We start from the raw sequence: 23,658 nt of genomic DNA, 5'->3' as shown, positions 1-23,658 counted from the left end.
TTAAGTCGTCCTTTACGATCAGTAACAAATATTACTACATATTTATGTAGGATTATGTTATTAACTAACAATTATTAAATTCAAATAAGAATTAAAACAATAAATAGACAGAAAATGTCATATTCGATAAATGTCAATCTTGATTTTTTAGTTACTACAAAGTATTGCAGTTATCTAATAGATGGAGCTACTATGCAAAGAATACGAATTTTCTTCAATAAGATTAATTTCAATAATATGGGAATGTATAGTTTTCGTCAACAAAACTTATATATTATAAACAGGTTATAATTGTAATCTATTATCATAACGTTAATAGTTCGTTAATTAGAGAAAGAAAAGGTATTACATTTCAAATTTAAGTATAAATTCCTAAGTTTGCATTGTTGGAATATCATGAAAAGCTTTCGCATCGAAAACAAATTAGAAATGATATAGTGAGATAGATAATACATCTACTTGTGGGAGGGAGACGGCAAATTGTACTTTCTTTAAAGGCATGCCGAAAATAGTTTGATTTTTATTGAAATTCTTAAGTTTATATGTTGGTGTGCAACCGAAACCGCTGTATCTCGCCTTAGGAAAGTAGCAACTCTCCCCGTCTCACTGCGCGCGTACATATGTCGCGGTACAGTGTTTTCTTTAGCACTATAGAAATTGTTTCTATAGTTTAAACATTACAATAAGTGTACTAATTTCATTTGATCACAATTAATGTATATCAAAAAATTTGATTTGGTGATCTGTGATATAGTATCTCTCTCTATGATACAGTAAGCAACAGCGTTTTTTTTAATCTGGATTACTAGATTTTAATATTAATTATTGTTTACTGTCTGTCTCTGTAGACTTTGTACTGCTAGAAGTGCCTGGCCTGTCGGATTCTGATAGTTTTGCAATGATGACTTTACAGTGGGTGATGCAAATACTTCTAAAGGCTTTAAAGCTTATTGTTGACAAATATATACATTCTACCTTACTAAACTTTCACACTATAACCATTGCTAAAGTAACTTTAAATTCTTTTATTGCTATAACCCAAAGGTAAATATTAATAAAGTGTGAATAAAACAAGAGACAAATGTTAAAATGGTATATTTATTACAATCCAATATCTCCGGCCGGCACTCATGTAACGTATTACAAAATTTGTTTGTCGCCGACTCTACAATAATAACCTCTAACACTTTATTATAAAATTATATAATCTTTTGGTACAATCCATTTTAAGTGCACTTCAAAAAACGTTACCACATAAGTGACGTAAAGGCTAGGTTTCACACTATGGAAATTCACAATTTCCTACAATATTGGTTTTTATGCGCGGGCACATGAAAGCACATTACATTACTCTTGTATTAGACAACTATATGCGAGTAAGTAAACAATATGTTCAGACCAAATAAAGTGTTACACGAAAACCTTAAGTTTAAATCTAAAGCAAATAACGATAGTAGTTTTTATAAGAAAGATTAATGCTACAGTTTTCTAATACAAGATAATCAATGTACGCATTATACAGATATTCGTTCAGGCATCAACAATATTAGTTTCATGCAAGTGATCATCTGATGGTAGCGATAATACAACCCGCATGAGAGCGTCCAACAAAACTTCTCTGTAAACTTGTTTGAACGTCGGTACATTCTCAGTGAAAATTAATTATCAAAAATTCTCTATTGATTGGTTTAAAGCTTGCTTTGTGTTACTGTACTGGTTCGCTAAGGTTTATTTTACATTGTTTCAGTTAATACTGGATACATTTCACCAAGAATGTATTGTACATATATAATAAAGTATATATAATATTCATATATATTGATATATATAAGATTTAGGCATTATAGTCCATGCATCATCAACGGTTACCTTATTCAACGACTGATATATAACAAATGGTCAATATAAATTGATATTGCTTCTTGATATTTATATATTTCTTTGTACTCATGTATATATTTCAGTTATTAAACAATTAAACATTTCAATTTGTGTTACGTTAAATTCAACATTTGTTAACGATTAATATGTTCAACTTGATATACTTTCAAGTTACATTTGGAGCGCTAACAACACTCAAAGATCAAATCAAAATGTTACAGAAGCATTTTAAACAGCAATGATTAACCTTGTGAAAGCCATTATAAACCCACTTAGAAATTTAAAGACCCCATAAGGTTACCGATACATTGATTAAACATACTTCAATGTAAATTTTCCCGACCCGAACGAAAAAATTAAGATGATGACTTTATTGAAGACTATTTGAACCGAACACAATTAAAAGAGCAGTGATTTTACTATTTATATAATTATTACGTAAATAAACCTAACTCTTCCACCGATTTTTGTACAAAATGAGATTTATTTACAACATGAAAGCCATTTTCGTATTTGGTAAAGGCGTTTGCGAACTATCGATCAAAATTATTAACGAATCAAGAACGAATATGCAGACGAGTGGCTCCAAGCAACTTTGGCACTTAACCGCGCTTTTAAAATTTATAAATATATATATATTTCTTTATTTAAATCGGAAGTTTAAGAATCGCACATAGATATACTAGTATACGAAAGAAACATTTACAAATTTAACCTATTACTCTAAGATCATGTAACGGATATACACACAAACAAACTCATCAGAGATCTATCAAAAAAATCGTCTTATTTCGGTCTACCTTCTCTGCAATAATCTAACAGGACCGAAGTTTCCTCATATTTTGTAAGAGTTAAAAACTCAACACACTTCATGTAAATTTATTATGTATGATATGACTTTAAGATTTATTTATAAGCATTACACTGTTTATAGTATTTACTGAAAACTTTAAAACAATGCAAGATCAATAAATTTAAGTTTGAAAAAAGTTTAACCAATATTAAATGATTTTTAAAATATTGGTGAATAATTTTCATGCAAAATATTAATGACTTTTTTTAAAGAAAAAAAACGAAATTAAAATGCTTTAATTGCTATCAAGGTGGTAAATTGAATATTAAGAAAGTGAGGACCGTGTGTGAGAGATTCCGGTCCACAGTAAAGGATGAATAAGATTTTCGATCGTAACATTAACATGTACGCAAAACAAAAAGAAATTTTACCTACAGTGAGGAGACTCTTCCACACCCAAAATACCTAATTTATAATTACTTTAATTTATTAACTACAAATACATAATAAACAACGTCAAAGAATTAACTCTAATGGTAATTAAAGGGGAAAATGTGGGTGTCTTAAAAATTAATAGTAACATTAAATAAAAAGGATTAAAATACAGAAAAAGAACAGTTTGTATCCACCATCGAAGCGGAAGCCTAAACTTATTTTGAATAAATAGCTTTTTTCAAAAATTTTTAAACCATTTTTTTTACTAAACTAAGCGTGAGCAAGCGTCCATTAGAATATCAATCGCGTCACTACTCGACTCGATATTGGAATTTGAGGTGACGCCTTATTGGGTGTACAAGTTTAAACAGGTATGGGCTTGCATAGGAACGGTTGGTTTCACCTGCGGGCGGCTCGCGCACGAGAGGCCCTCACGGGAGTCTTCTTCGCCTTGCTCGCCTTCGCATTCTTCCTCTTCGCTTTGGTATTGGATCTTGAGCTCTCTACTGAGTCAACGCGGCGGTCTGACTCGAACGAGAACGCCGGCACCACACTCTTCACTTGCGACGGCGACAGGCTGATCTCTAGCCTTCTCCGTCTGGAACGAGTCATTCTTACATTATCCAAGTCCAACTCCATCAGGTTCTTTTTGGCCCGAAGTGTTTTACGAGATTTAGAATCCTCGGATGGATGTCCGTTTTGGCCTTTTTCCCTCAAAACTGGCTTGGTTTCTTCATGTTTACGCTTCCTAGTTGTCCTGTTCTTGGTTGTTTTATCGTTTTCAATGGATTCATTGGTAGCTCTAGTCTTCTTGTCTAAGCTCTTGCTTCGGAGTGTTGGTTTCTCCTGTGGATTTTTTCTTGGCCTACCTTTGCCTCTCTTGGTTTCTACTTTGCCTTCTTGGCCATCTCCATTCACTTTTTTCTGTGACTGCCTTGTTTCGATTTTCCTACGCTTGGGTGCGGGAGATCCTGATTCTTTTTTCTTTATTCGACTGCCCTTGGGGAAGGCAATTTCGGTTTCATCTAAACCTTGACTGCTTTCTATATAAATGTAGTCATCCAATTTGGACCTAGATTTTGCATAAGTCTTTTCTACGGGTTTAACGGATGGGACTTCATCTGTGGCGTCATCATAGTTGGGCTCATTTTCTTCTGCAAGTGGAGTGTCTTTTATATTGGCCCGTATTAACTCTACATCGTTTTCAATGGAGTTTTTATTCATTCTGCTCTTAAGATTATTAATTGTTTCTAAAAGTGAGGTTTCTCTTGGTTCAACATCCATCTGATCAGTCTGGGAGGAAGTCCCGGGTTCGGACGTGCTCGACTTGCGCTGCTTGTTTTTACTCCTGCGCTTGTAGAGGTCAGCTTTGGTCATGTCCTGTAATAGAAATATCAAAATATTTTAAAAAGCAAATGTCCTAACTGAATGTTTTAAGATCCAGTATATTCATATCAAAATATTAATTACTAATAATAATTCTTTCATTATAACTTTTTAACAAGTTAAATGTTGTTTTATGATGCTTATAATGTTGTTACTTGTTTTCCAGAATTTTAATTTTCAAACACATCAGCTTTTCTTCCCGAGGTCCGAATTTTGTGTATATTGATAAACATGGGTTTGTGTTACAATGTTTGGTTACATTATTATTAAATATTCACATCTCACTATGATGATGGAATAGTAACAGGGAGTTATTGGTTATAACTATTTGCTACTGTCTCTATGAACCTTGTACAGCGCCGAAAATTATTTTTTTATAAAAGTATTGTCTATGGAATTAAATTTAAAATATGGGAGAGTATATTGATAGAACTTATACGTAAAAAAATAAATGAGTAATTAAAAATAATTGCCTTGTTTGAGATTAATACAAAAGGCACAATAAAATCTATCTTTATAATTGTATACAGGGACTATGGCTCTTTCTGTCATTGACAAACTTCTTCTCATTTTAACTCTCTCGCGTCTTAAATTTTCTTAAAGAAGAATGATGGAAAATTACGACACTTACAGAAAGTTTGAAGCCAGTACTCTCGTCTCCAGTGATGCCCAGTTCTGTCAACAGCTCAGTAACGGACAGACGGGTGGACTCAGCAGACAGAAGCCCGGTCACTATCCGCTTGCTGTCGCTCGATATGCCTTCCCAGATTGGACCTGAGTGAACATACAGAAAATTTTCAAGTAAAATATTGTTACAGTTGTAAATATTAATAAAAAAACCTTTCCAAATCCAAATGGAACTATCAATTACATCTCTAACTCATGTCAAATTAAAAATAATCACCTGTTCCAATAATAAATACATTGGATAAGAGAACAGGCAGAATAAACTCTGTGGTACTCTGTACGTATAAGAGTAAAGGATAAAAATTATGAAATAAGCACAGAAAAACATGTAGGTGAACACATTCTCAAGGTTTGCAATTTTCTATGAAGTCATTTGCAGTTTAGTGTAACCTTTAGCCACACATTCTTTGTCATTTTTTTTTATTTGGCTACAGAAACTTTATTGTAAAAATAATTATAAAAATATCAATATTTTTACTGTTGCCTAACAATAAATTTATGATGTTTTATATGTTTAAAACAATTATAAAAGTGTAAAAAAAGGGACTGTCTATTGAATATTTAGAAGACGTTTAAATTCTGTCTATACAAAAATTTCAATGGCAAAAATACTAATTCATTTCTAATAAACGGAATCTGATTTTTTAATAATATTTCGGTGGATTAAAAATTAAATTCTGTACGATATTCATAACTTAAAATTCAACATGAATGTTTAAAAAATTGGCAGCTCATAAATAAGCAAAATTATTATAACTGTCAGTTTAATTTATCAATATTTTTATAACATAATTTATAAATGATATTTACCATCCATTGTGAAGCTACCGGTTCTGATCCTGTCCATGAAGGCGGTGACCGGTTCCTTTTTCGAGACAGGCTGGAAGGGCGCTTTTCCACACAGCATGCAGTACTAAAAGAAATAGAAATGAATATACTAATCGCCTCCACATATATTTCGAAGTATCGAAGATTTTACTGGTCCCTAAAAGAGGTAGACAGCCACCCACTAGGTAGACAGATGTAAGTCGCTGGATGCAGCGCGAGACCAATTATCGTGGCAAACTTTAGACGAGACATATGTCTCGTAGTGGGCCACCATCAGCTGGTATGATGACGATGAAGGGAATCCCTTCTTCTCATATTAAAGGTAACAGCTCTCTTTTGTAATAATAATTATTATATTTTATAAGATTCATTCTTTTTTGATTAATAACATGGTTCCGCAGAAGGTAGCCCAGTCTCTAAGCTGAACAGTCGCTGGACAGCTTCCACAAACATATGGGCCCTTTGCTTGTTCCATCCATTGCTAATATGCACAAACTTTGAATCTATAGCTTGGAAAGAACGTGTTGTTGTGGAATAATATTGAAGTGTTCACTTACGAATATGACACCCAAACTCCAGAGGTCACAGGCGGGCCCGTAGCCCGGCGCGTTGGTTGAACGCGCGCAGGAGACAACCTCAGGCGCCGCGTACGGTAAACTGTAAATATTTACAAATTTTGTTTATATGCATACGTTGATAGGTAAGATGTCTACCAAGGTAATAAAAGATAACTTCTAAAGACTGTAGGAAGGGGTATAGTCAGGCTGGATCATTTAGATAAATTAAAATAATAACCTGAAACAAGGCGTCATCATGCGCTGCCTCTCATCGGTTTCGGGCAGACGTCGAGCAAATCCAAAGTCAACAACCTTCACCTTCGCCTCGTTCAGACGGGACGACGTCAGCAGAATATTCTGTTAATAAGAATTAATAATTTAAATAAAGTTTTTCAGTATCAAGAAATGTGTTTTTGCGACATCTGGCATATGACGTATATCCAAATACTTAGTCTGGCCATAAATACTGTTACTATTCAAAAAAAGAAAATATTACGTTTGAATTTGGAATCTGTCATTTTTATATGATTGCTTGATGTGTTTTCTTATTTTCGCGCCATTATATTGTTAAATATTTTGTTATATTAAAATGGAGTGGGGTGATAAAGAGAACCGAATCGCTGTGATTGCCTTACATAAAGTAGGTATGGAGAAAAGTGCAATTTTTAAAACCCTCCACCCGCTTGGTATTAGTCAAATGTTTGTTTACCGGGCTATTGATAGGTACAATGATACCTCCTCTGTTTGTGACAGAAAAAGATCTGGCCGTCCACGTACCGTTCGTGTGAAAAAGGTGATTAAAGCAGTTAGGGAAAGAATTCGAAGAAATCCTGTCCGTAAGCAAAAGATTTTATCTCGGGAGATGAAGATAGCTCCTAGAACCATGTCGCGTATATTAAAAGATGACTTAGGACTTGCAGCCTATAAGAGACGTACTGGTCACTTCTTAACTGATAATTTAAAGAAGAATAGGGTGGTAAAATCCAAACAACTACTTAAGCGGTACGCAAAGGGAGGTCACAAAAAAATTTTGTTTACGGATGAGAAAATTTTTACAATTGAGCAGTATTTTAATAAACAAAATGACCGTATTTATGCTGGAAGCTCTAAAGAAGCTTCGCAATTAGTAAACAGAGTACAACGTGGGCATTATCCCACTTCAGTGATGGTTTGGTGGGGTGTTAGCTATGAAGGGGTGACTGAGCCATATTTTTGTGAAAAAGGTATTAAAACGTCGGCACAAGTTTATCAAAATACCATTCTTGAGACGGTAGTTAAGCCTTTAACTAACACCATGTTCAATAACAAAGAATGGTGCTTTCAACAAGACTCGGCACCGGGTCATAGAGCTCGATCCACCCAATCTTGGTTGAAAACTAACGTTCCGGACTTTATCAGCACTGAAAACTGGCCGTCGTCAAGTCCTGACCTAAATCCATTGGATTATGATTTATGGTCAGTTTTAGAGAGTAAGGCTTGCTCTAAACGCCATGATAATTTGGAGTCCCTAAAACGATCCATTCGGTTGGCAGTGAAGAATTTTCCTCTAGAAAGAGTTCGTGCTGCTATTGATAACTGGCCTCAACGTTTAAAAGACTGTATTGCAGCCAATGGAGACCACTTCGAATAAACATTGTATATTTTTAATAGTTATATATTGATGTATTAAACTAACTCACTATGAAAGGAATAAATGTTACGTATAAAAAAAAATCGTGCTTTTCTTTATAACAATATTTATGGCAAGACTAAGTATATATATCATAATGTATATGTGTAAGATCAATTAAATTGAGCATTATAATAACATACCTAATGTCAATAGAATATATGAAAGAGGATGATTACTATTGCTCTAATGGCATTCAGGAATTTAAGGAACATGAAAAGTTTGGAGTTTATACACAAGTTTTAAAATGGACAAATAAATTAGTTATGAAAGATTTGAAAGTAATCGAAATAAAGTATGTATACCTCCGGCTTAAGATCCCTGTGCACGGTGTTCCTGGCGTGCATGTGCCTGGTCGCAAGCGCCAGTTGCGCCAGAAACCGACGAGCCACCCGTTCACCCAGTCCACCCGACAGGTGTCCGCTGAGCTCGCCGCCAGAAGCCAGTTCCATCACGATGTATGTGAAAGCCTGGGTATCAAAATTTATATATGTACTAGCTGTTCCCGCAAACGTTGTTTTGCAAAAAAAATAGGGTTTTAATTAACAAAAAAAAAATAAGGGTTGATCATAGAAGGGTGAAAATTTAAGGTTGTATGTATTTTTGTATGCTGTATCATAATAAAATATAAACCAAAAAAAATGTCTAAAAAATAAAAAAAATAATTTAGGGGTGGACCCTTATCACTTAGGGGTATGAAAAATATATAGTAGCCGATTCTCAGACATACTGAATACGCATGTAAAATTTGGTAAAAATCGGCCAAGCCGTTTCGGAGGAGTTCAAGTTCGAACACCGTGACACGAGAATTTTATATATTAGATTATATAAAAATAAAAATCAATCGCCAAATAGAGAATGGGACCTAAACATTGCATTGGAGCTCTATCAACATATTCTATACATCTTTTTAAATATCTTTGTCAACATTCTGTAAGCTCTAAGAAGGTTTTTTTGTTGTTTCTCATTATGTAGGATGGGCCAGAAAGGCATGTGAATTTTAAATTCGCGTACTCCTCTAGGGTCTTGAGTGGTGACCACGTGCCCCGAGGGTAACCGACTACAAGGCTGCGAGATCAATGGATGCTGACATCACAAGACCTTTGTTATCTTTTGTCTGCCGCGGGTATCAAAGATAGGTAGTTTGGAGCGGTGAGCCAGCTTGATGTTTTAATCTCCGCTTAAATATGGCACACCCTGTACACTACAATGTTAAATAATTAAACATGAAAATGACTTACAGAGTCTTGGAACACTTCGTGCAGTGTGATGATAAAGGGACATCCCTGGCACATTTTAAGCAATTCAATCTCTTGCTTCACATCTTTCTTTTGAGTTGAGATTATCTGCAACAAAAATTTACATTTTAGTTTAGCCGTATTTAACAAAAGCATAACTAATTTAAAACGACATTCAAATTGTAAAGTGCTTAAAACAGACTCTATAGCCTTAGAGGCTTTAGTCTTTTCTAGTTAGTTTAACTTCGTTTTAGTTTATCCAAGGAAGCACTAAACACAGTATTTGACACCTACAATTTGGATGGAAAGCGGTAGAATAGTTGGCATATGAAATATTGTGTTAAGTGATATAACATTACCTTGACAGCATAGTCTTTCCCAGTCTGCCTGTGTATACATTTCCTGCAAACGGAGAAAGAGCCGTCGCCCAGTAGTGGGGTGCTCAAGTCCACCGCGTACTTCTGGAAGAACGGCGAGTCCTGAAACGAGAACGTTTTTGTTAGTTTAATTTTAGTTTTATAAAATATTTTGAATAACATAATAGTTTCTACGAAATTTTTGGTCAGTTTTTAAATATTGTTTTCAGGGTGTTTTGTGGACTTCCATCAAGCCACGCCACATTTATTATCACCTGTATTGTACACTGTAATCTAAATTTTTATAAATACTTATTTCCGGATCGTGGTATAACTCAAAAGAAAGTTCTACTTGAGATACCGACAAGATATATAGTACGCTTTAAAAAAAATTCACGGATATTCAAGCAATAACTTAAATTAATAATTTAGATAAAAACTTAATAATGAGATAATAACCTTGGCGACCCAACCCTTGAGCTTGTCGTGCTTCTGCCCCGTCGCCTGCATCCATATCTGGTCCGAAATTATGTTTTCGGAGAACAGGATGCTGGGGGCCACGTACGAATAACCTGCAAGTATATATATATTTATATATATATAATTGGTTATGTGTGGAGAGGATTCTGGTCGGTTAAGCTAAACGCCATTGCAAGGACGCCTCTTTGTATCTGCTATATAGATCGTCAGCCCCATACACTGCACTCTTCTCTGTATAGACCCGGCACATGTACCACGAATCCATGAAGTATTGAGGAGTGGAGTGGAGTTTTTTTCTATCTGACTTGCTCTGCTGTTCAAATGGCAATTGCAGTATCTGCGGATGCCAGGGGACGTAGCCTTACACCTCTTTTAAGGTATCAAAACTAGATGGCTTCCTAGGAAACCTCAGTTCGGGCCACTACATACAAAAATTTCAACGGCTTGAGAGGCAGCCGTGCTCTCAGACCGCTTTGATAGACGCTCCATGAAGTGATTAGACTCAAGCGTACTTGCGAGGGGATCTCGGTGACCGCTCTCACTCGTCGATATGTTGAATCCGAAGTCAAATAATATCTTTGTAAATATTTAAATACTGGACATCGTTTCCTTGAGCACAGTATCTGATATGAGATACTGATGTTTGAACATTCTTTATATAACTATAGACTTGGTCAGATAATCATGATTAATTTTAAAAAGCGACGCTGATTTTGACGACGCTGTCTTATTAGCCGTAATTAAACTAATGTAGTCCAACAATTCCTGCAATGCAACTATTCACAACGTAGAACAATAAAGACATATTTGTTATATTATAATGTCTGTTGATAAATGATCCTGGTGGAGTGCTCACCTAGGAACAGTTTGTCGTGATGGCGCGGCGCCTGGGCGGGCGAGTCGGTGGGCGGCATGCGAGTGAACTCATCCGCGAAGTTGCAGGTGTCGGCGGCGTGCGACAGCACCGGCACGAAAGGAGCGGGCACCTCACGTCGCGCTACCGCCTCCCAGTCTAAGTCCTGAAGAATACGGACCGTTGGATACATTCTTCTAAACAAAGCCTGGGTAACGGTAACTAGCGATCTGGTAATTTCAGAATTATCCGTCACAGTTCAAAAAATAAATAAAAGGTATTCCAGATTAATCGCTTTCTTTATTTATTCAATGTCTTCTTGATGAAAATTCCCAAAAGACATAAGTTTTCTATGTAAGAAAACTGCAAGAAACATGTAGTAATTATAATTTCTTTATAATACAAGATTATTTTTGTCCTTGGGTTTTGATTCAATTACCATCTATACAACTAACAGAGTTTTTTATATGGTACTTATGAATAGCTTATTGATTTATATAGCAAAGAGAAAGCGCTATTTTTTGCAATTTTTCATTTGGAAATCATCGTGTCTTAATGTAAATAAAAAACAGTTTTTGTTAGCCCAAAGAGATTATGAGAGTGCACTTAGGCCTCTCTACAGCCTATGTATTTACACATATTACTATGTTGTACACAAAATGTTGATGTGTAAATAAAATGTTACCTGGAAGAACGGGTGGTTCTTCAACTCTTCAGCGTCGCCGTCCCCGCCGCCGAGGCGACGTCTGGGGTCTTTTACTAGGAGTCTGTAAACAGAGGTAAAAATAAAATACACGTTATCAGCTATCTATTGTAATAAAGACCTAAGTGTAATAGTAAAAGGTAATTATGAAACAAAACTAACCTTAACTAGATTATGTACAATTATAACCATTACAATAATCAAAAGAAAAAAGAAAGAGAAGAAAAGCCAGTAATTTAATTGTTAAGATTATTTGTGATTAGTTTAGTCTAGATAGTACTTGCTAATATATTTTATTGTAAAAATACCTGAAACTTGTAACATATACCTACATAATTTATTTTGTTTTTATCTCATGTAAATGAATTAAATTGTTTTAAAATATTCAAGTTCTTTATATTTGGTACAAAAAGGTTGCTATGGAACTCCTCATTATGAATGAGGCTGTGCAAAACAATATTTCTGTGTGTTTAGTTTTTATATTATTAAAAAAAAAACTTTTACTTTTTTAATTACAAATCTGTAAGTAAAATTGATTGTAATATACAGGTCTGAACCCTTGATTCGCTAGCTCTTAGTTCGATAAAGGTGCAAAAACCGGAAAGTACTAAAAAAACTACTCACTTCTTTATAAAGTCCTGTACTTCGGGGCTGACGTCGTTGGGCACGGGATAGCTACACCGCACGATCCTTCTCGTGATCTCTTGCTGGGTGTTCCTCTCGCCCTCCACCGTGAACGGCGAGGCACCGGTCAGCAGCTCGTAAGTCAATACACCGACGGACCACCAGTCCACCGCCTGAAACAAAAGAAAGGCCATTGAATAAAAGCAGAGAAGAGTATATAAATTTCCAGACTAAATTCAAAATGGAAGATGGACAAGACGTGACCTGATTGCTAAAACAATTCCTTGAATGGCTTTTAAAAGTAAAACATACTCAGCCGATAATATTATGTATATAATCCTATTTCGCCTGTCAACAGCCTATCTTTCTCCTTTACGGACATAATATTGAAATCGATTTAGCTGACTGATGTATATACAGCGGACAACAAGTCGAGTAACCCTTGTTACCGAAAATATTTGGTCAGGATGGTTTTAACAAAACAATTAAACTTTATTCATAAAGTTATTAATGTTAAAACATTATTTATACAGGGTTTTAATTATAGATGTAAAAGCGTTGAGTTTTAATTATAAGAGTGAATTAATATCTCATTTTCTGTCAATTAATGTGTGGAACGTTCTATCCAAACATCAAAAGTATTAGAAATATTAAATAACATAATGACAATATAGTAAAAAAGTGCTTTCATAATACGGATTATTACATACTAAAATTAATTATTGTTTACTATCTATCCCTGCAGACTGTAATGTCAAAAGGAATTCCTTTCGCATTATAATAGAAAAAAAAAATTAATGTGACATAATTCAGAGTGATCACATTATACAGGAAATATATAATATGAAAAGTTTTAAAGCTTGCTGACAAATGAGCTATACTCTTCACCCTGTATTTCATTTGCCCAAGGTGTCATGTCTAAAGGATAGACGTGCCTATGCTAGTTACTTTTAATATCTGCTGCATCGTGTCCTACATGATTTTGTCATTGTTTCATTTTAAGTTAATATCCAGTTTGTTGCACTATGTTCCTGTAATTGTCGATATTTATGACGTCTTCTAGACGTCGCCAGTGAACCGGACCGCGCGTTGTGTATCTCAATATTAGCACCGTCCATTTTTTACTAATAAATTGCCCAGCTTATATTAATGATTTCGCAGTAAATCGCTTTGTTTTTTAACAATTGTGTTATTAAAGTTTTTTGCTGGTCTGTAACAGTGCACGATTTCCTACGAAATGTCAGAGACCACCGTTCTTTTGGTTCGAAATTCTTTATAATTGGGTTATGATTTACATAAACGCATTTTACGTAATTACAACGGTTGTTAAATATTGTCTTTAAAAATCAATTAAATTGAGTAAATACTTCTTTTCAGACGTAGTGGGTTACGGTGGGCATTATAAGAAGACTCAACATCACGTAGGGAGCGATGTTCGGAGTGCTGGAGCGCTGTGAATCAGAAATGAGCGGATCCATGGAAGGACCAAGGTCACCTACGTAGCTCGAAGAATTGCTCGTCCGAAGTTTCAGTGGGCGGGGCTCGCTCGTACAACTACAACCCTCCACTAGGTGAACCGACTACATACTTAAGGAGGCGAAAATGCGCTGGAAAGATCGCTAATCGTGGCAATTTTTAGGGGATTTTAGTGCTTTTTAATTGGTGTCTTTCCATTGGTACGATGATGATGAATGAAGACTTATTATTCTAATACAATTAATAAAAATTAAATGCGTAACAATTACGATTGAATAGTCCACTGCGATGTTTACGCGTGAACCGAACGCTTCCGAGGAAAGCCGACGCGTCCCGAACGCACCCCGAAGCCTTGGCTAACGTTACCACGATAATCATAATTTGCCGTGAAAATGTTTGTATTGTTACATACTAGAACAGGCGATTTATCATGTTTGTGAAGTATATTTCTAAAGTCAAGTGAAGAGTGAAACCTACAATCGGTGACCGAAAGGTTCTCAGGTGGTGACCACCATAAGCTAACAGAAACGGCACAGAAAGGCCCCCACTAGAAAGACTGATGATAAAATAAAGGTCGCGGGAAGTCACTGAAAGTAGGCAGCGCAATATCTGTCATCGTGGCGATTTTCGTGAGGACCTATGCCATGCTGTGGGCGTCTATAGACTGACATAACGATGGTATCACTAGAGATATCTACCTTTTTATATATTTTATACGAAACAAGTAGTTATGATGATAAATGGTAGAATAGAATTCGTGCATAACAATGTAAATAAATTTATAAGTCCTTTATACCCTAATTACCACACACCTCTAATATAGTTAACCTTAGAGAAAAGGGGAATCTCACTCAATTATAATATTATGTGTCGGCATTAGATTCTAACGATTTGCAGTTTCTTCATCATTTCAGGTATAGGACATCGACTGGACATAGGCCTAACCAATAGATTTTCAATAGGACCGTTTGATACAGGCTTGCATCTAGCATTCTGCATCTTGCATCTATATCAACACTATTTCCTAAAGGAGGTATTTAGTCCCAATCCGATAACATGTTAGTATGAAACGACCAGAGCCAAGACTCATGAGGAAGCTCAGGAGCTTCCTTAGGTCTAGGCTAAGCGCCCTCTACGGTCTTTCCTTATCGAAACCGTGAAATCTGCAAGTTCTATTAGGCCAGCATTGTAAGTGAAAATTTATACTCTATGGTAGTCTTTTGAGAAATAAATCGGGGCATTTTCTATTTCACATTGTTAAATAGAAACCACTTTAGTATTCAGCTGTCGCAACGTCGACAAGTAAGCTTTACCTAACTTGGCTTTCCGCCCCTCCATTACATTATAGAAAAAAATCTGTTACCATGGAGATCGATTGCCAAAAATTTACTCTATAGTGACCTAGATGCGTGTTACAATGCAACTTGTACTATAAATTCAAAGCGGTAAAGTTAAAAATCGTTTGCGTGATTCTCGTCTTATTCGCGGTAAATAAATTTGATCTTTATTTCCAAGACCATAAAGTGCAGGCGTACTATTTTACAAAAAAACAATTACCGCTAGCATGCAACATAACCTTCCGCAATAGTATAGTTACGGCCTCGCTCCTATCACGTTCAAGGTTCGATTCCTATAACAGATGTTTGTGCGAATTTCGACTTTATTGTAAAGAGATAGATTTTTAAATGCATTAGCAAGACGCGTCGCTTTGGTAGACTTATATCATTGCCAACGCTTGTAACATCTCTATACGTGTTCATTCAATTTTCGTTTGCATTAAGAAGTTATCGTCAACAAGGAACATGACGCCCTAATTCTTCTTTAAATTCTCTGTTCCTGTTGTAAGAATTTTGATTGTGTCACGGTAAAAGGTAGTAAAAGTTCATGAATATATAACCCTAAGTACCCAAAGAGGTCCAAGAGGATCTCTAGGGTATCTTATGATCGCGCGATAAAGAATAAGAACTCTTATTTCATAAGCGTCAGTCCACGAAAATTTTTTCTAAAAAAATATAATCTTCACATTTTTGTCGAGTTTTGAATATGGTAAAAAGGGTGGGGGGGTCTACTGGAACTAAATAAAGAAGACTGAAAACCTCTGATTTATATGAATAATCGCACAGAACCCACTCATTCAGACCCTAGACACATACAAAATATCAATAATCATAATGTGACTACTGTAAATAATAAGATAAGCAGATATTAGTATATCTCGTCTTTAAAATAGTCTACAAATATGCCAGTTATAGTCTGCATTCAACTCCCTCCCTCTTCAGCTGTAGCGCGGGTGCAGATAAACTGGCCGCTTCGAATGCGAACTGTTAATGAATATTCGAGAACGTTCCAAAAAACCGGGTCGCCGCGTCCAAATTGACCAAAGTTATTATTGCTTTATAATTTGTTACGCTCTTATCGTTTATTTCGAGGCGGATTTGTGCGAGGGAGAGTGAAGGTTTTAAAGGACCAGATCCATACACTTTGTTTATATAATAACTTGCCGTCCCCGGCGTGTTTCGCGTGGTCCACTGCATGCTGCATTTCATAAAATCTGTTGATAAGTCATAACGTCGCCATATATTCCGGCCAAGTACTTTACCCAAGGTATGGAAAAAATATAAAAAAGAATATGCATTTTTTATGAAAGCATCTTAACCCCTTGCGGGTGGAGTTTCGTTACCCGCGTTCTTATCTGACTTCTACCCAGCCAATATGATTTTCATACCAAATTTCAAGTCTCTGAGTCGCAGGATTCTTGAGATATCACGATGAGTTTACTTGGCAGAAAAACTAAAATTATATTATTACATACCATGCAATTTTTCATGCTATCATTATTAACAATCAACATTTATCTACATTGGGTACACGTCTTTCCCATCCCAATGCCTTTCACCCCTTTCCGCTGTAGTCTTACTTCTTTTTTCTATGCGGTTTTTTTGCTCTTGCACCGTCTTCGTATACATGGCCCCCACTTCAAAGACTCTTCTTTTCTAAAAATACCGTCACTGCAAATGTATTCTACCCACTGCTTCTTTAGTTTGCAGGTTAAGTCAACAAATTTTAGTTTTTCGTCTATTTTTTTATTTTAGACTATAACTCTGACTGACTACCTTATAAAAAGTTGCAGGGACTAGGCGGCTTCTAAACGGTTTTATTGTATATCTATGAGTCAGGCCATTGCCCAACAGTGAACGTCTTACTAGCTGTTTCAAAAAATCCCAACCATAATTTCGAATCGTCGATTTCCGATATAGTTAAGAGAAATATCAAGTACTGGGTTATCTCACATGTCTACGTGTAGAAGTTTTCATTTATTAAAAAGGAAACAGTTGATATCACTTTTAAGAACAGTGTGATAAGATTGATAACGGACCAGCGCGATTTACAACCAAAAGTAAGGCCATCTATATATGATAAGAGGAAACAGCATATTTTTTGCGGACGTACAATAAAAGAAAAAGTAAACATAGCCTTCACTGTTATAATCAAGGTAAGCTTTGGTCTTTCTTACATCCATTGGATTTCACAACTTTATTTCTTTTTATATAAAATAGATAAATCTGTTACGGCTACACTAAAGCAAGTGAAAATAACTAATCGACATGTAAATTATGTCTGACATTGTCAATCAAGATGCATTTAATCATGACATTCTAAGATTTATGTATCCGATATCATTAAGCAATCGCTTGCCGTCTATTTAGCAACCATTCATAGTGGAAAACATAACACTACATAGTTTTAACTTCAGTGAGGATCAGGATTTTTAATCTTAACTGCTTTGTCTACTTCAATAAGCAAAATAATACCTAAATTATTTGCAGCACACTTATAGGTTATAGAACTGTTTGTGTGTTCGTTTATGTTCGTTATGATAGCTTTATTCCGCTGTTGTTTATAATTTGGGAAGGTTAGGACCTGCTCCCTGACAACCTACCTGAAACTGATCATCATCATCATCATCATTTCAGCTATAGGATGCCATCTACTGGACTTAGGCCTCCCCCTACTTATAACAAGACCGATTGGAAGTATCCTCCAGCGATCATCCAACAACCATAACAAGGTTATCTGTACTTTCGGACGTAACTTATGTTCCAGGTTTGAGGTGGCAGAGTTTTAAAGGTGCTTAATTTAAACTTCTTCACGTCGTTTAAACTTGTAACCTAACTCAGGAGCCTTAGCAAGGTGGTTACATCAGAGTTAAGTATTACTATAAAAATAAATAGTTTATGTTGGACAGCCAAGGATTCGTCCTTTATAGAGCGAACCGAACATATAATGGTTAAACATTTTAGCATGGCTATTTGAGTTTAAACCGTGTACTCATAATTTTCTATTGTATTAAAACGAACTGCCTTCCCCGTCCGATGAGAACTCGCGAGCCTCACCTTGGAAACTGTTTAATCTTGTTCCATTATCTCCCCGTATTGTGAAAATATGATAATTAACAATACATAACACGGCCGTGTTCGTTAATTAGTCGTTACGGTTGGTTTTTAGCGAAATTTTCACCAATTTTGTGTGAATAAACTCATGTCAAATTTTATTTGTGGCCTATTTTGAAACCTCGGCTTCTAAATGTTATTGTATTTAGTTATAATCCATTTCCGTTATTTTTTATTTATCATAAGCTACACACTACAGAAGAAGCAGGAGTATAATATTAAACGGTTTATTTAACATTATACTCCTGCTTAAATTAACAAGCGAAGAGAATTTAATTCAAAATATTTATTATCCACTTATTAGTATTGACGTCAAGTTGAGTATGCTACATATTCTTTAGCTATAAACGCCGCAGACTTTGGTAAACCGTCTACGTGGTCAAGTTGTGGATATGGGTAAGACAAGAGTGGTCATCTTGGGGTTCTTCGGGTGAGGCCTGTCTTGCAGTGGGCGTTTATCAGCTGAGATGAAGGAATAAACGATTCAAAGTGATCATGGATAAAGGAAAATGTTCGGTAAGAATGACAAAGTGTAACATTTGACCTACATGGAAGTTACTCGTAGTATCGACGCTGCTCAGGTAAATAGAACATTTGCGCATTAGGAGCGCGGGTTCACGTTATATTCGGACCGGGCGGTCCATTGTTACAAGCACAAAGGGATATCGTTACGCAATTATGAATGTTTAAATTTATAGATAATTGGTTTTCCTTGCGGTGCTTGCGCGCCCCGTTATCGTTATGACATATAGCACCGCCTTATTAGTTTGCGTTTCACCAGATTTAAGGAAACACACATTTGCGAGTACGAAGTAAATCTTTAGGTGAACTACAACGTTTTGACGATTTTTACAAATATTCTTTATATTATTAGGACGATACAAAACTGTAATAAGCGTAAAATGTTTTTATTTCATCGTTTTTACTATAAATATATTTTTAATAATAAAAATCTTGGCCATAAGTCAACTGATGTCTGCTTGTGTGTTTTGAGAGAATCTACGAGAGTCTTTGTCTTCTTTTCATCTATTGAAAAATAAAAATAAATAAAATCATGAGAAAACAATTAAATTGTATGTAGCGAAGGATTGGAGGCGATGCTCGATTGAAATTTAAACAAATGCTATGAGAATGACAGAAAATTTGAAGGACGAAAAATTATTTGTAATTTAAGTCTCTGTCCTAAAAACATGATAGGGAGAGAAGCTCTCAAAAACGGTGGCCATTAAAAAAAACAAGCTGGTCGTATTGGTGAGCCTAAACCTACATTCGAATGTGCTTTCAAGTGTGGGCCGGTCATAATCAAACGAATTATAAATACCAACGAACAAACATCATTTATAAAAGACAAACAAACACGTCTTATTAGCCTACTTATTTTTCTTATCACTGCGTCCTTGAAACTAAAACACAGTAATTATAATTCACTTCCGTTTTAGTACTAAATCACAAAGGCGATGGTACACGCTTGTACCTCTCCTCAGTGACCGCTGGTAAATGTGTCAGTCCTTAGAAAACACGACAAGCTTCCCATTTAAAGGCTGCCATGCACGTGGTCAAGTACCAACGAGTGTTTAGTCACGCGAGTGAGTCAACTGAGCGGTCAGAACTGACCCAAATCCTTTGCCCGGTGTGACCCAACTTACGTATCTGTGTCTTGAGCAAATAATAAACCTTACGTTATCTACATTTGAAACTGCCTATAATACGACCACAGTAATACAATAGGTGTACAAATATGTATTCAAATGATTTTTTTATACTTTGAAATAAATATGATAGATGAACAAATTACTTAATCCCTATAAATAACAATAAATAGTCAAAAATGTTGCTAAAATAACTCGAAAGAACCTTAAAACGTATGACTATTTTTCACATATAAGGGCTTTATTAAATAATCAATTGTTTTATTTATTTTTAACACGTTAAGGCACGACCAAGAGGTCCTTAAAGTCAAATAATTGTGAGGAAAATAGTCAAAATAACACTTTACTTTTTACCTCGCTTACTTTTTACTTCGCTTTACTTTATATCACGCAGTAAATTAAAACATCTGTACCTGTCTCACAATTGTAACATGTCCGGAAGTAAATACAAATTACAATTCGTCCGCTTATCAATTTGTTATACGAGCATTAAACATTGCATATTGGCTCGAGCGTGATGTAAATTTTGCATTTTAATTGTGCAATACGAAAGTTTCTCTACCGTTTGTCGTCCATCAAACGCCATTTTAAAACCGGGCCAAGGATAGAAATGCGCGGTGAAACAAATTGATATCGATATTGCGAGTGTGTTTATGAATTTCATACTATATATATTTACGCGATTATAAACTTAATTACATTGACATGTGTATGAAAACACATCGCAGGTAATAACGAGAATGTATTTAGGTATACGTTTGTTTTTTTTATTATTTAACGATGTAATAGAAAAATAGTCCGTTCGGAGTTATTAATCGATGCGCATTAGAAAACTAGTTCTTCAATTGGACAAATATTTAAATGACACATCTGTAATTATTAATTAAATGTTTTTTTGTTAATTAGTTAAGATGATGAAATCGATTTCAAATAGGATTGACATGCGAAATCGATTACTTATTACATATTGTGTAAATATTAGTGACGACATGTTTATTAAATTATTATTTTTATGTCGTAAAACAATGAAAACCTTTATGGTATTACGTTCGACATAAATAAAATTATTAAAATTTTTGACGTGCTGCGGAAAACATTTTTTTAAGTCATCAGTTAATATTATCCTTTACCGACCATTATTTGTAAAATTATTATTTTATTTATAAGCGCACCGAAATCCACGAGTTAAAAAGCAATAGTACAAGCAAATGAGGCTGTCTTATGTAAAATGGAGCTGAATTATGACCTAAATAGAGATTGATTTTTATTCTTAAGATTAAACTCGCGACTTCTTTATTAAATAATTAACATTTGCATGACATACACGATGCATATTTATAGTCTAATGAAAACTAAATAAATTATATTTTTTAATTTTCAAACATTAATATAAGAACTAAAATTATCGATATCTTTTTATTATACTGACAGCTTGTTAAATAAATCAACAAATTTAAACTTTATTATGAGACGCCTTCTATGCAGCTCTAAATTAACCATACATGTAGGATACATACTGCATGAAGTACTAAGAGAACCAAGCTAAGTAATAAATGTACTTAATATAGTCGAAACACGCTCGGAGGTAAGTTCAGTGTAAGCGAACAGCGTGCCGTGTTTCAGGTCACGCGACAGGCGACCGCAGCGCGTCACGTTGCGATTAGAGTACTGTTGCTAAACCCTTCGCACAAGGTCGCTGGGAGATGAAACGAGTACATGAAACATGGATCAACTTCAGCAGATAATTATTAAAAGGAGCTTTTAAAATATTAAGCAGCTTATTTTGAATGAGTTAACTAAGTTTTTAACAGTTTATACATATCAGGTAACAGCATTGAATAATGAGGATGTTTATATAAGAAACTAACTACTGACACTCTTAGTTATTAGATTATAATAAATACACACGTATTAACGGCATTCTTAACAGAATAACACTACATAATGCTTGCGCCTCACAACACTTGTTTGTCTCTGCGATATTAATTTGCAAACAAAATTTACCAAAATTGCATTTTTAAAAATCACAAATACGTAATTTTACTGATTGCCAACATCTATGGTTTTACACGAGCAGTAACCAGAGAGTTCAATAGTAGTTTTATTGAGAGCAGTGGCAGCTCAACGGTAGAAGATTAAGACTTGCGATAGTTGGTCGAGAATTCGATTCTCGATATAAAATCCCATATAACACACTTGTGCACACATGTGCATTAATTATGTAAGATTACTACTGCTCACAAACACGCCCTGATTTGAGAAAAACCTACGCCAATCTCATGATACATGATACTCTGCTTTAAATTTTCATTTTCTTCAAGATATGCGTTCTATTATCGAATATAATCGCAGAGCGCTAACATATCGATTAGCCAATGACAGTACAGTGCATATAATATTAATACAATAATTATGCAATAATAGAATATTCAAGAACGATGACTAACTCCCTAAGTCGCAGTGCGTGCTGCGGAGTGTCGAATCAATAAATAATGAACCACTTCATCCGCTCATGAAAATTTCTACACCCCTTTAAATCTCCACAGCGAGAAGTCCTACAATTCCAGCACGCGACTGAAGTCACGTCTGACCACCGGGGTGCCGTGCCGTTGTCGGACCGGTCGCTGGATTAGTCGACACCGCAGAGGCGTCGCTAGGGTTGCCAAAAATTTTAATTAAAAACGTCTACTGCCCCTAGTACATTTTCGAATCTGAAAAAGACCATTTTACAGGGTGATGTTATAAGATGTTTTCTTTTGTGATTATTAGTTTTAACCTGAAAATAATGAATAGCTAATGTTATCAATAATACTTGTTAATATTTCAACTAGATATTTTCCGAGTAAAATTCGATGCCCTCTACTCGGTTAAAGGAATAGTCCTAATAAAATTTCAAGTGCCCTAAGCCTTATAGTTTCAGAGATATCGTGATGATTTTTAATAAAATAAATACAAAAAGTTTACCGTTTAACACAGATATACCATGGACTTAATATATAAATTATCAGATATATAGTAAGAACCTATCGCTTTTAAAATAGGATCTCAGAAAAAGTTAAAAAAAAATTCTATTGCTAATTGATAAATAAATTAGCAAACCAGATATACTATGTTATTTTTGATGGTTTGCATCACGCGTTATAGTAAAGTAAAACATATTATTAGCTTTAAATAATAAATATCCAACTTGTATCATATTGAGACATTTGATTATATCTAAAGTGACATCCCTGTTCGCACCTCGCGCGGTCGCTTATCGGAACGCGGTGATTGCTCGGCTCGCGCAGTGCCTGAAACCGTTAGTTCTCGTGAACTTTATAAAAACTACTTTATCGTTTTCCTTTAAGCAGTTTGATCAGCAAACAACATTTTACTGTCATAAGTAGTGTAATTGGATGAAACGGTAGCACACTGTCCGAGAATTTTACAATGAAATTGGTAATGATTTTTAAATTTACTACCTTGTCAGGGAATTTTACAATGAAATTGATATTGATTTCTAGATTTACTCAAAAACGTTCAATTCGTTTGAATGCGAAATTAATATCTCAATTGATCAGTAATAATAATCCTAGAAGAGTAGAGGTAACGG

The 23,658-nt window shown here is 35.0% G+C and overlaps 1 protein-coding gene across 2 annotated transcripts in view; it reads right to left on the bottom strand.

Moving 5' to 3' along the window:
- Window positions 1-1,080: 1,080 nt before the first annotated feature.
- LOC137924825 (ribosomal protein S6 kinase alpha-5-like) overlaps window positions 1,081-23,658 on the bottom strand; it is a 130,109-nt gene continuing 107,531 nt past the window's right edge. For both annotated transcript variants that reach the window (XM_068768198.1, XM_068768199.1), the window contains exons 7-18: window positions 12,491-12,663; window positions 11,849-11,930; window positions 11,167-11,329; window positions 10,290-10,402; window positions 9,834-9,953; window positions 9,478-9,582; window positions 8,542-8,706; window positions 6,806-6,924; window positions 6,568-6,667; window positions 5,993-6,095; window positions 5,127-5,269; window positions 1,081-4,489 (exon numbers count right to left, since the gene is read on the bottom strand). In XM_068768198.1, coding sequence (XP_068624299.1) covers window positions 3,509-4,489; window positions 5,127-5,269; window positions 5,993-6,095; window positions 6,568-6,667; window positions 6,806-6,924; window positions 8,542-8,706; window positions 9,478-9,582; window positions 9,834-9,953; window positions 10,290-10,402; window positions 11,167-11,329; window positions 11,849-11,930; window positions 12,491-12,663 — 2,367 coding nt within the window. In that variant the 3' untranslated portion in view covers window positions 1,081-3,508. The remainder of the gene's footprint in view (window positions 4,490-5,126; window positions 5,270-5,992; window positions 6,096-6,567; window positions 6,668-6,805; window positions 6,925-8,541; window positions 8,707-9,477; window positions 9,583-9,833; window positions 9,954-10,289; window positions 10,403-11,166; window positions 11,330-11,848; window positions 11,931-12,490; window positions 12,664-23,658) is intronic.

This window comes from Battus philenor, unplaced genomic scaffold (genome assembly GCF_028537555.1).
Source record: "Battus philenor isolate CCGP_79_NKW_IND1 unplaced genomic scaffold, ilBatPhil1.0.hap1 SCAF_25, whole genome shotgun sequence".
Lineage (NCBI taxonomy): Eukaryota > Metazoa > Arthropoda > Insecta > Lepidoptera > Papilionidae > Battus > Battus philenor.
This window is presented reverse-complemented; position numbering and strand designations above follow the sequence as displayed.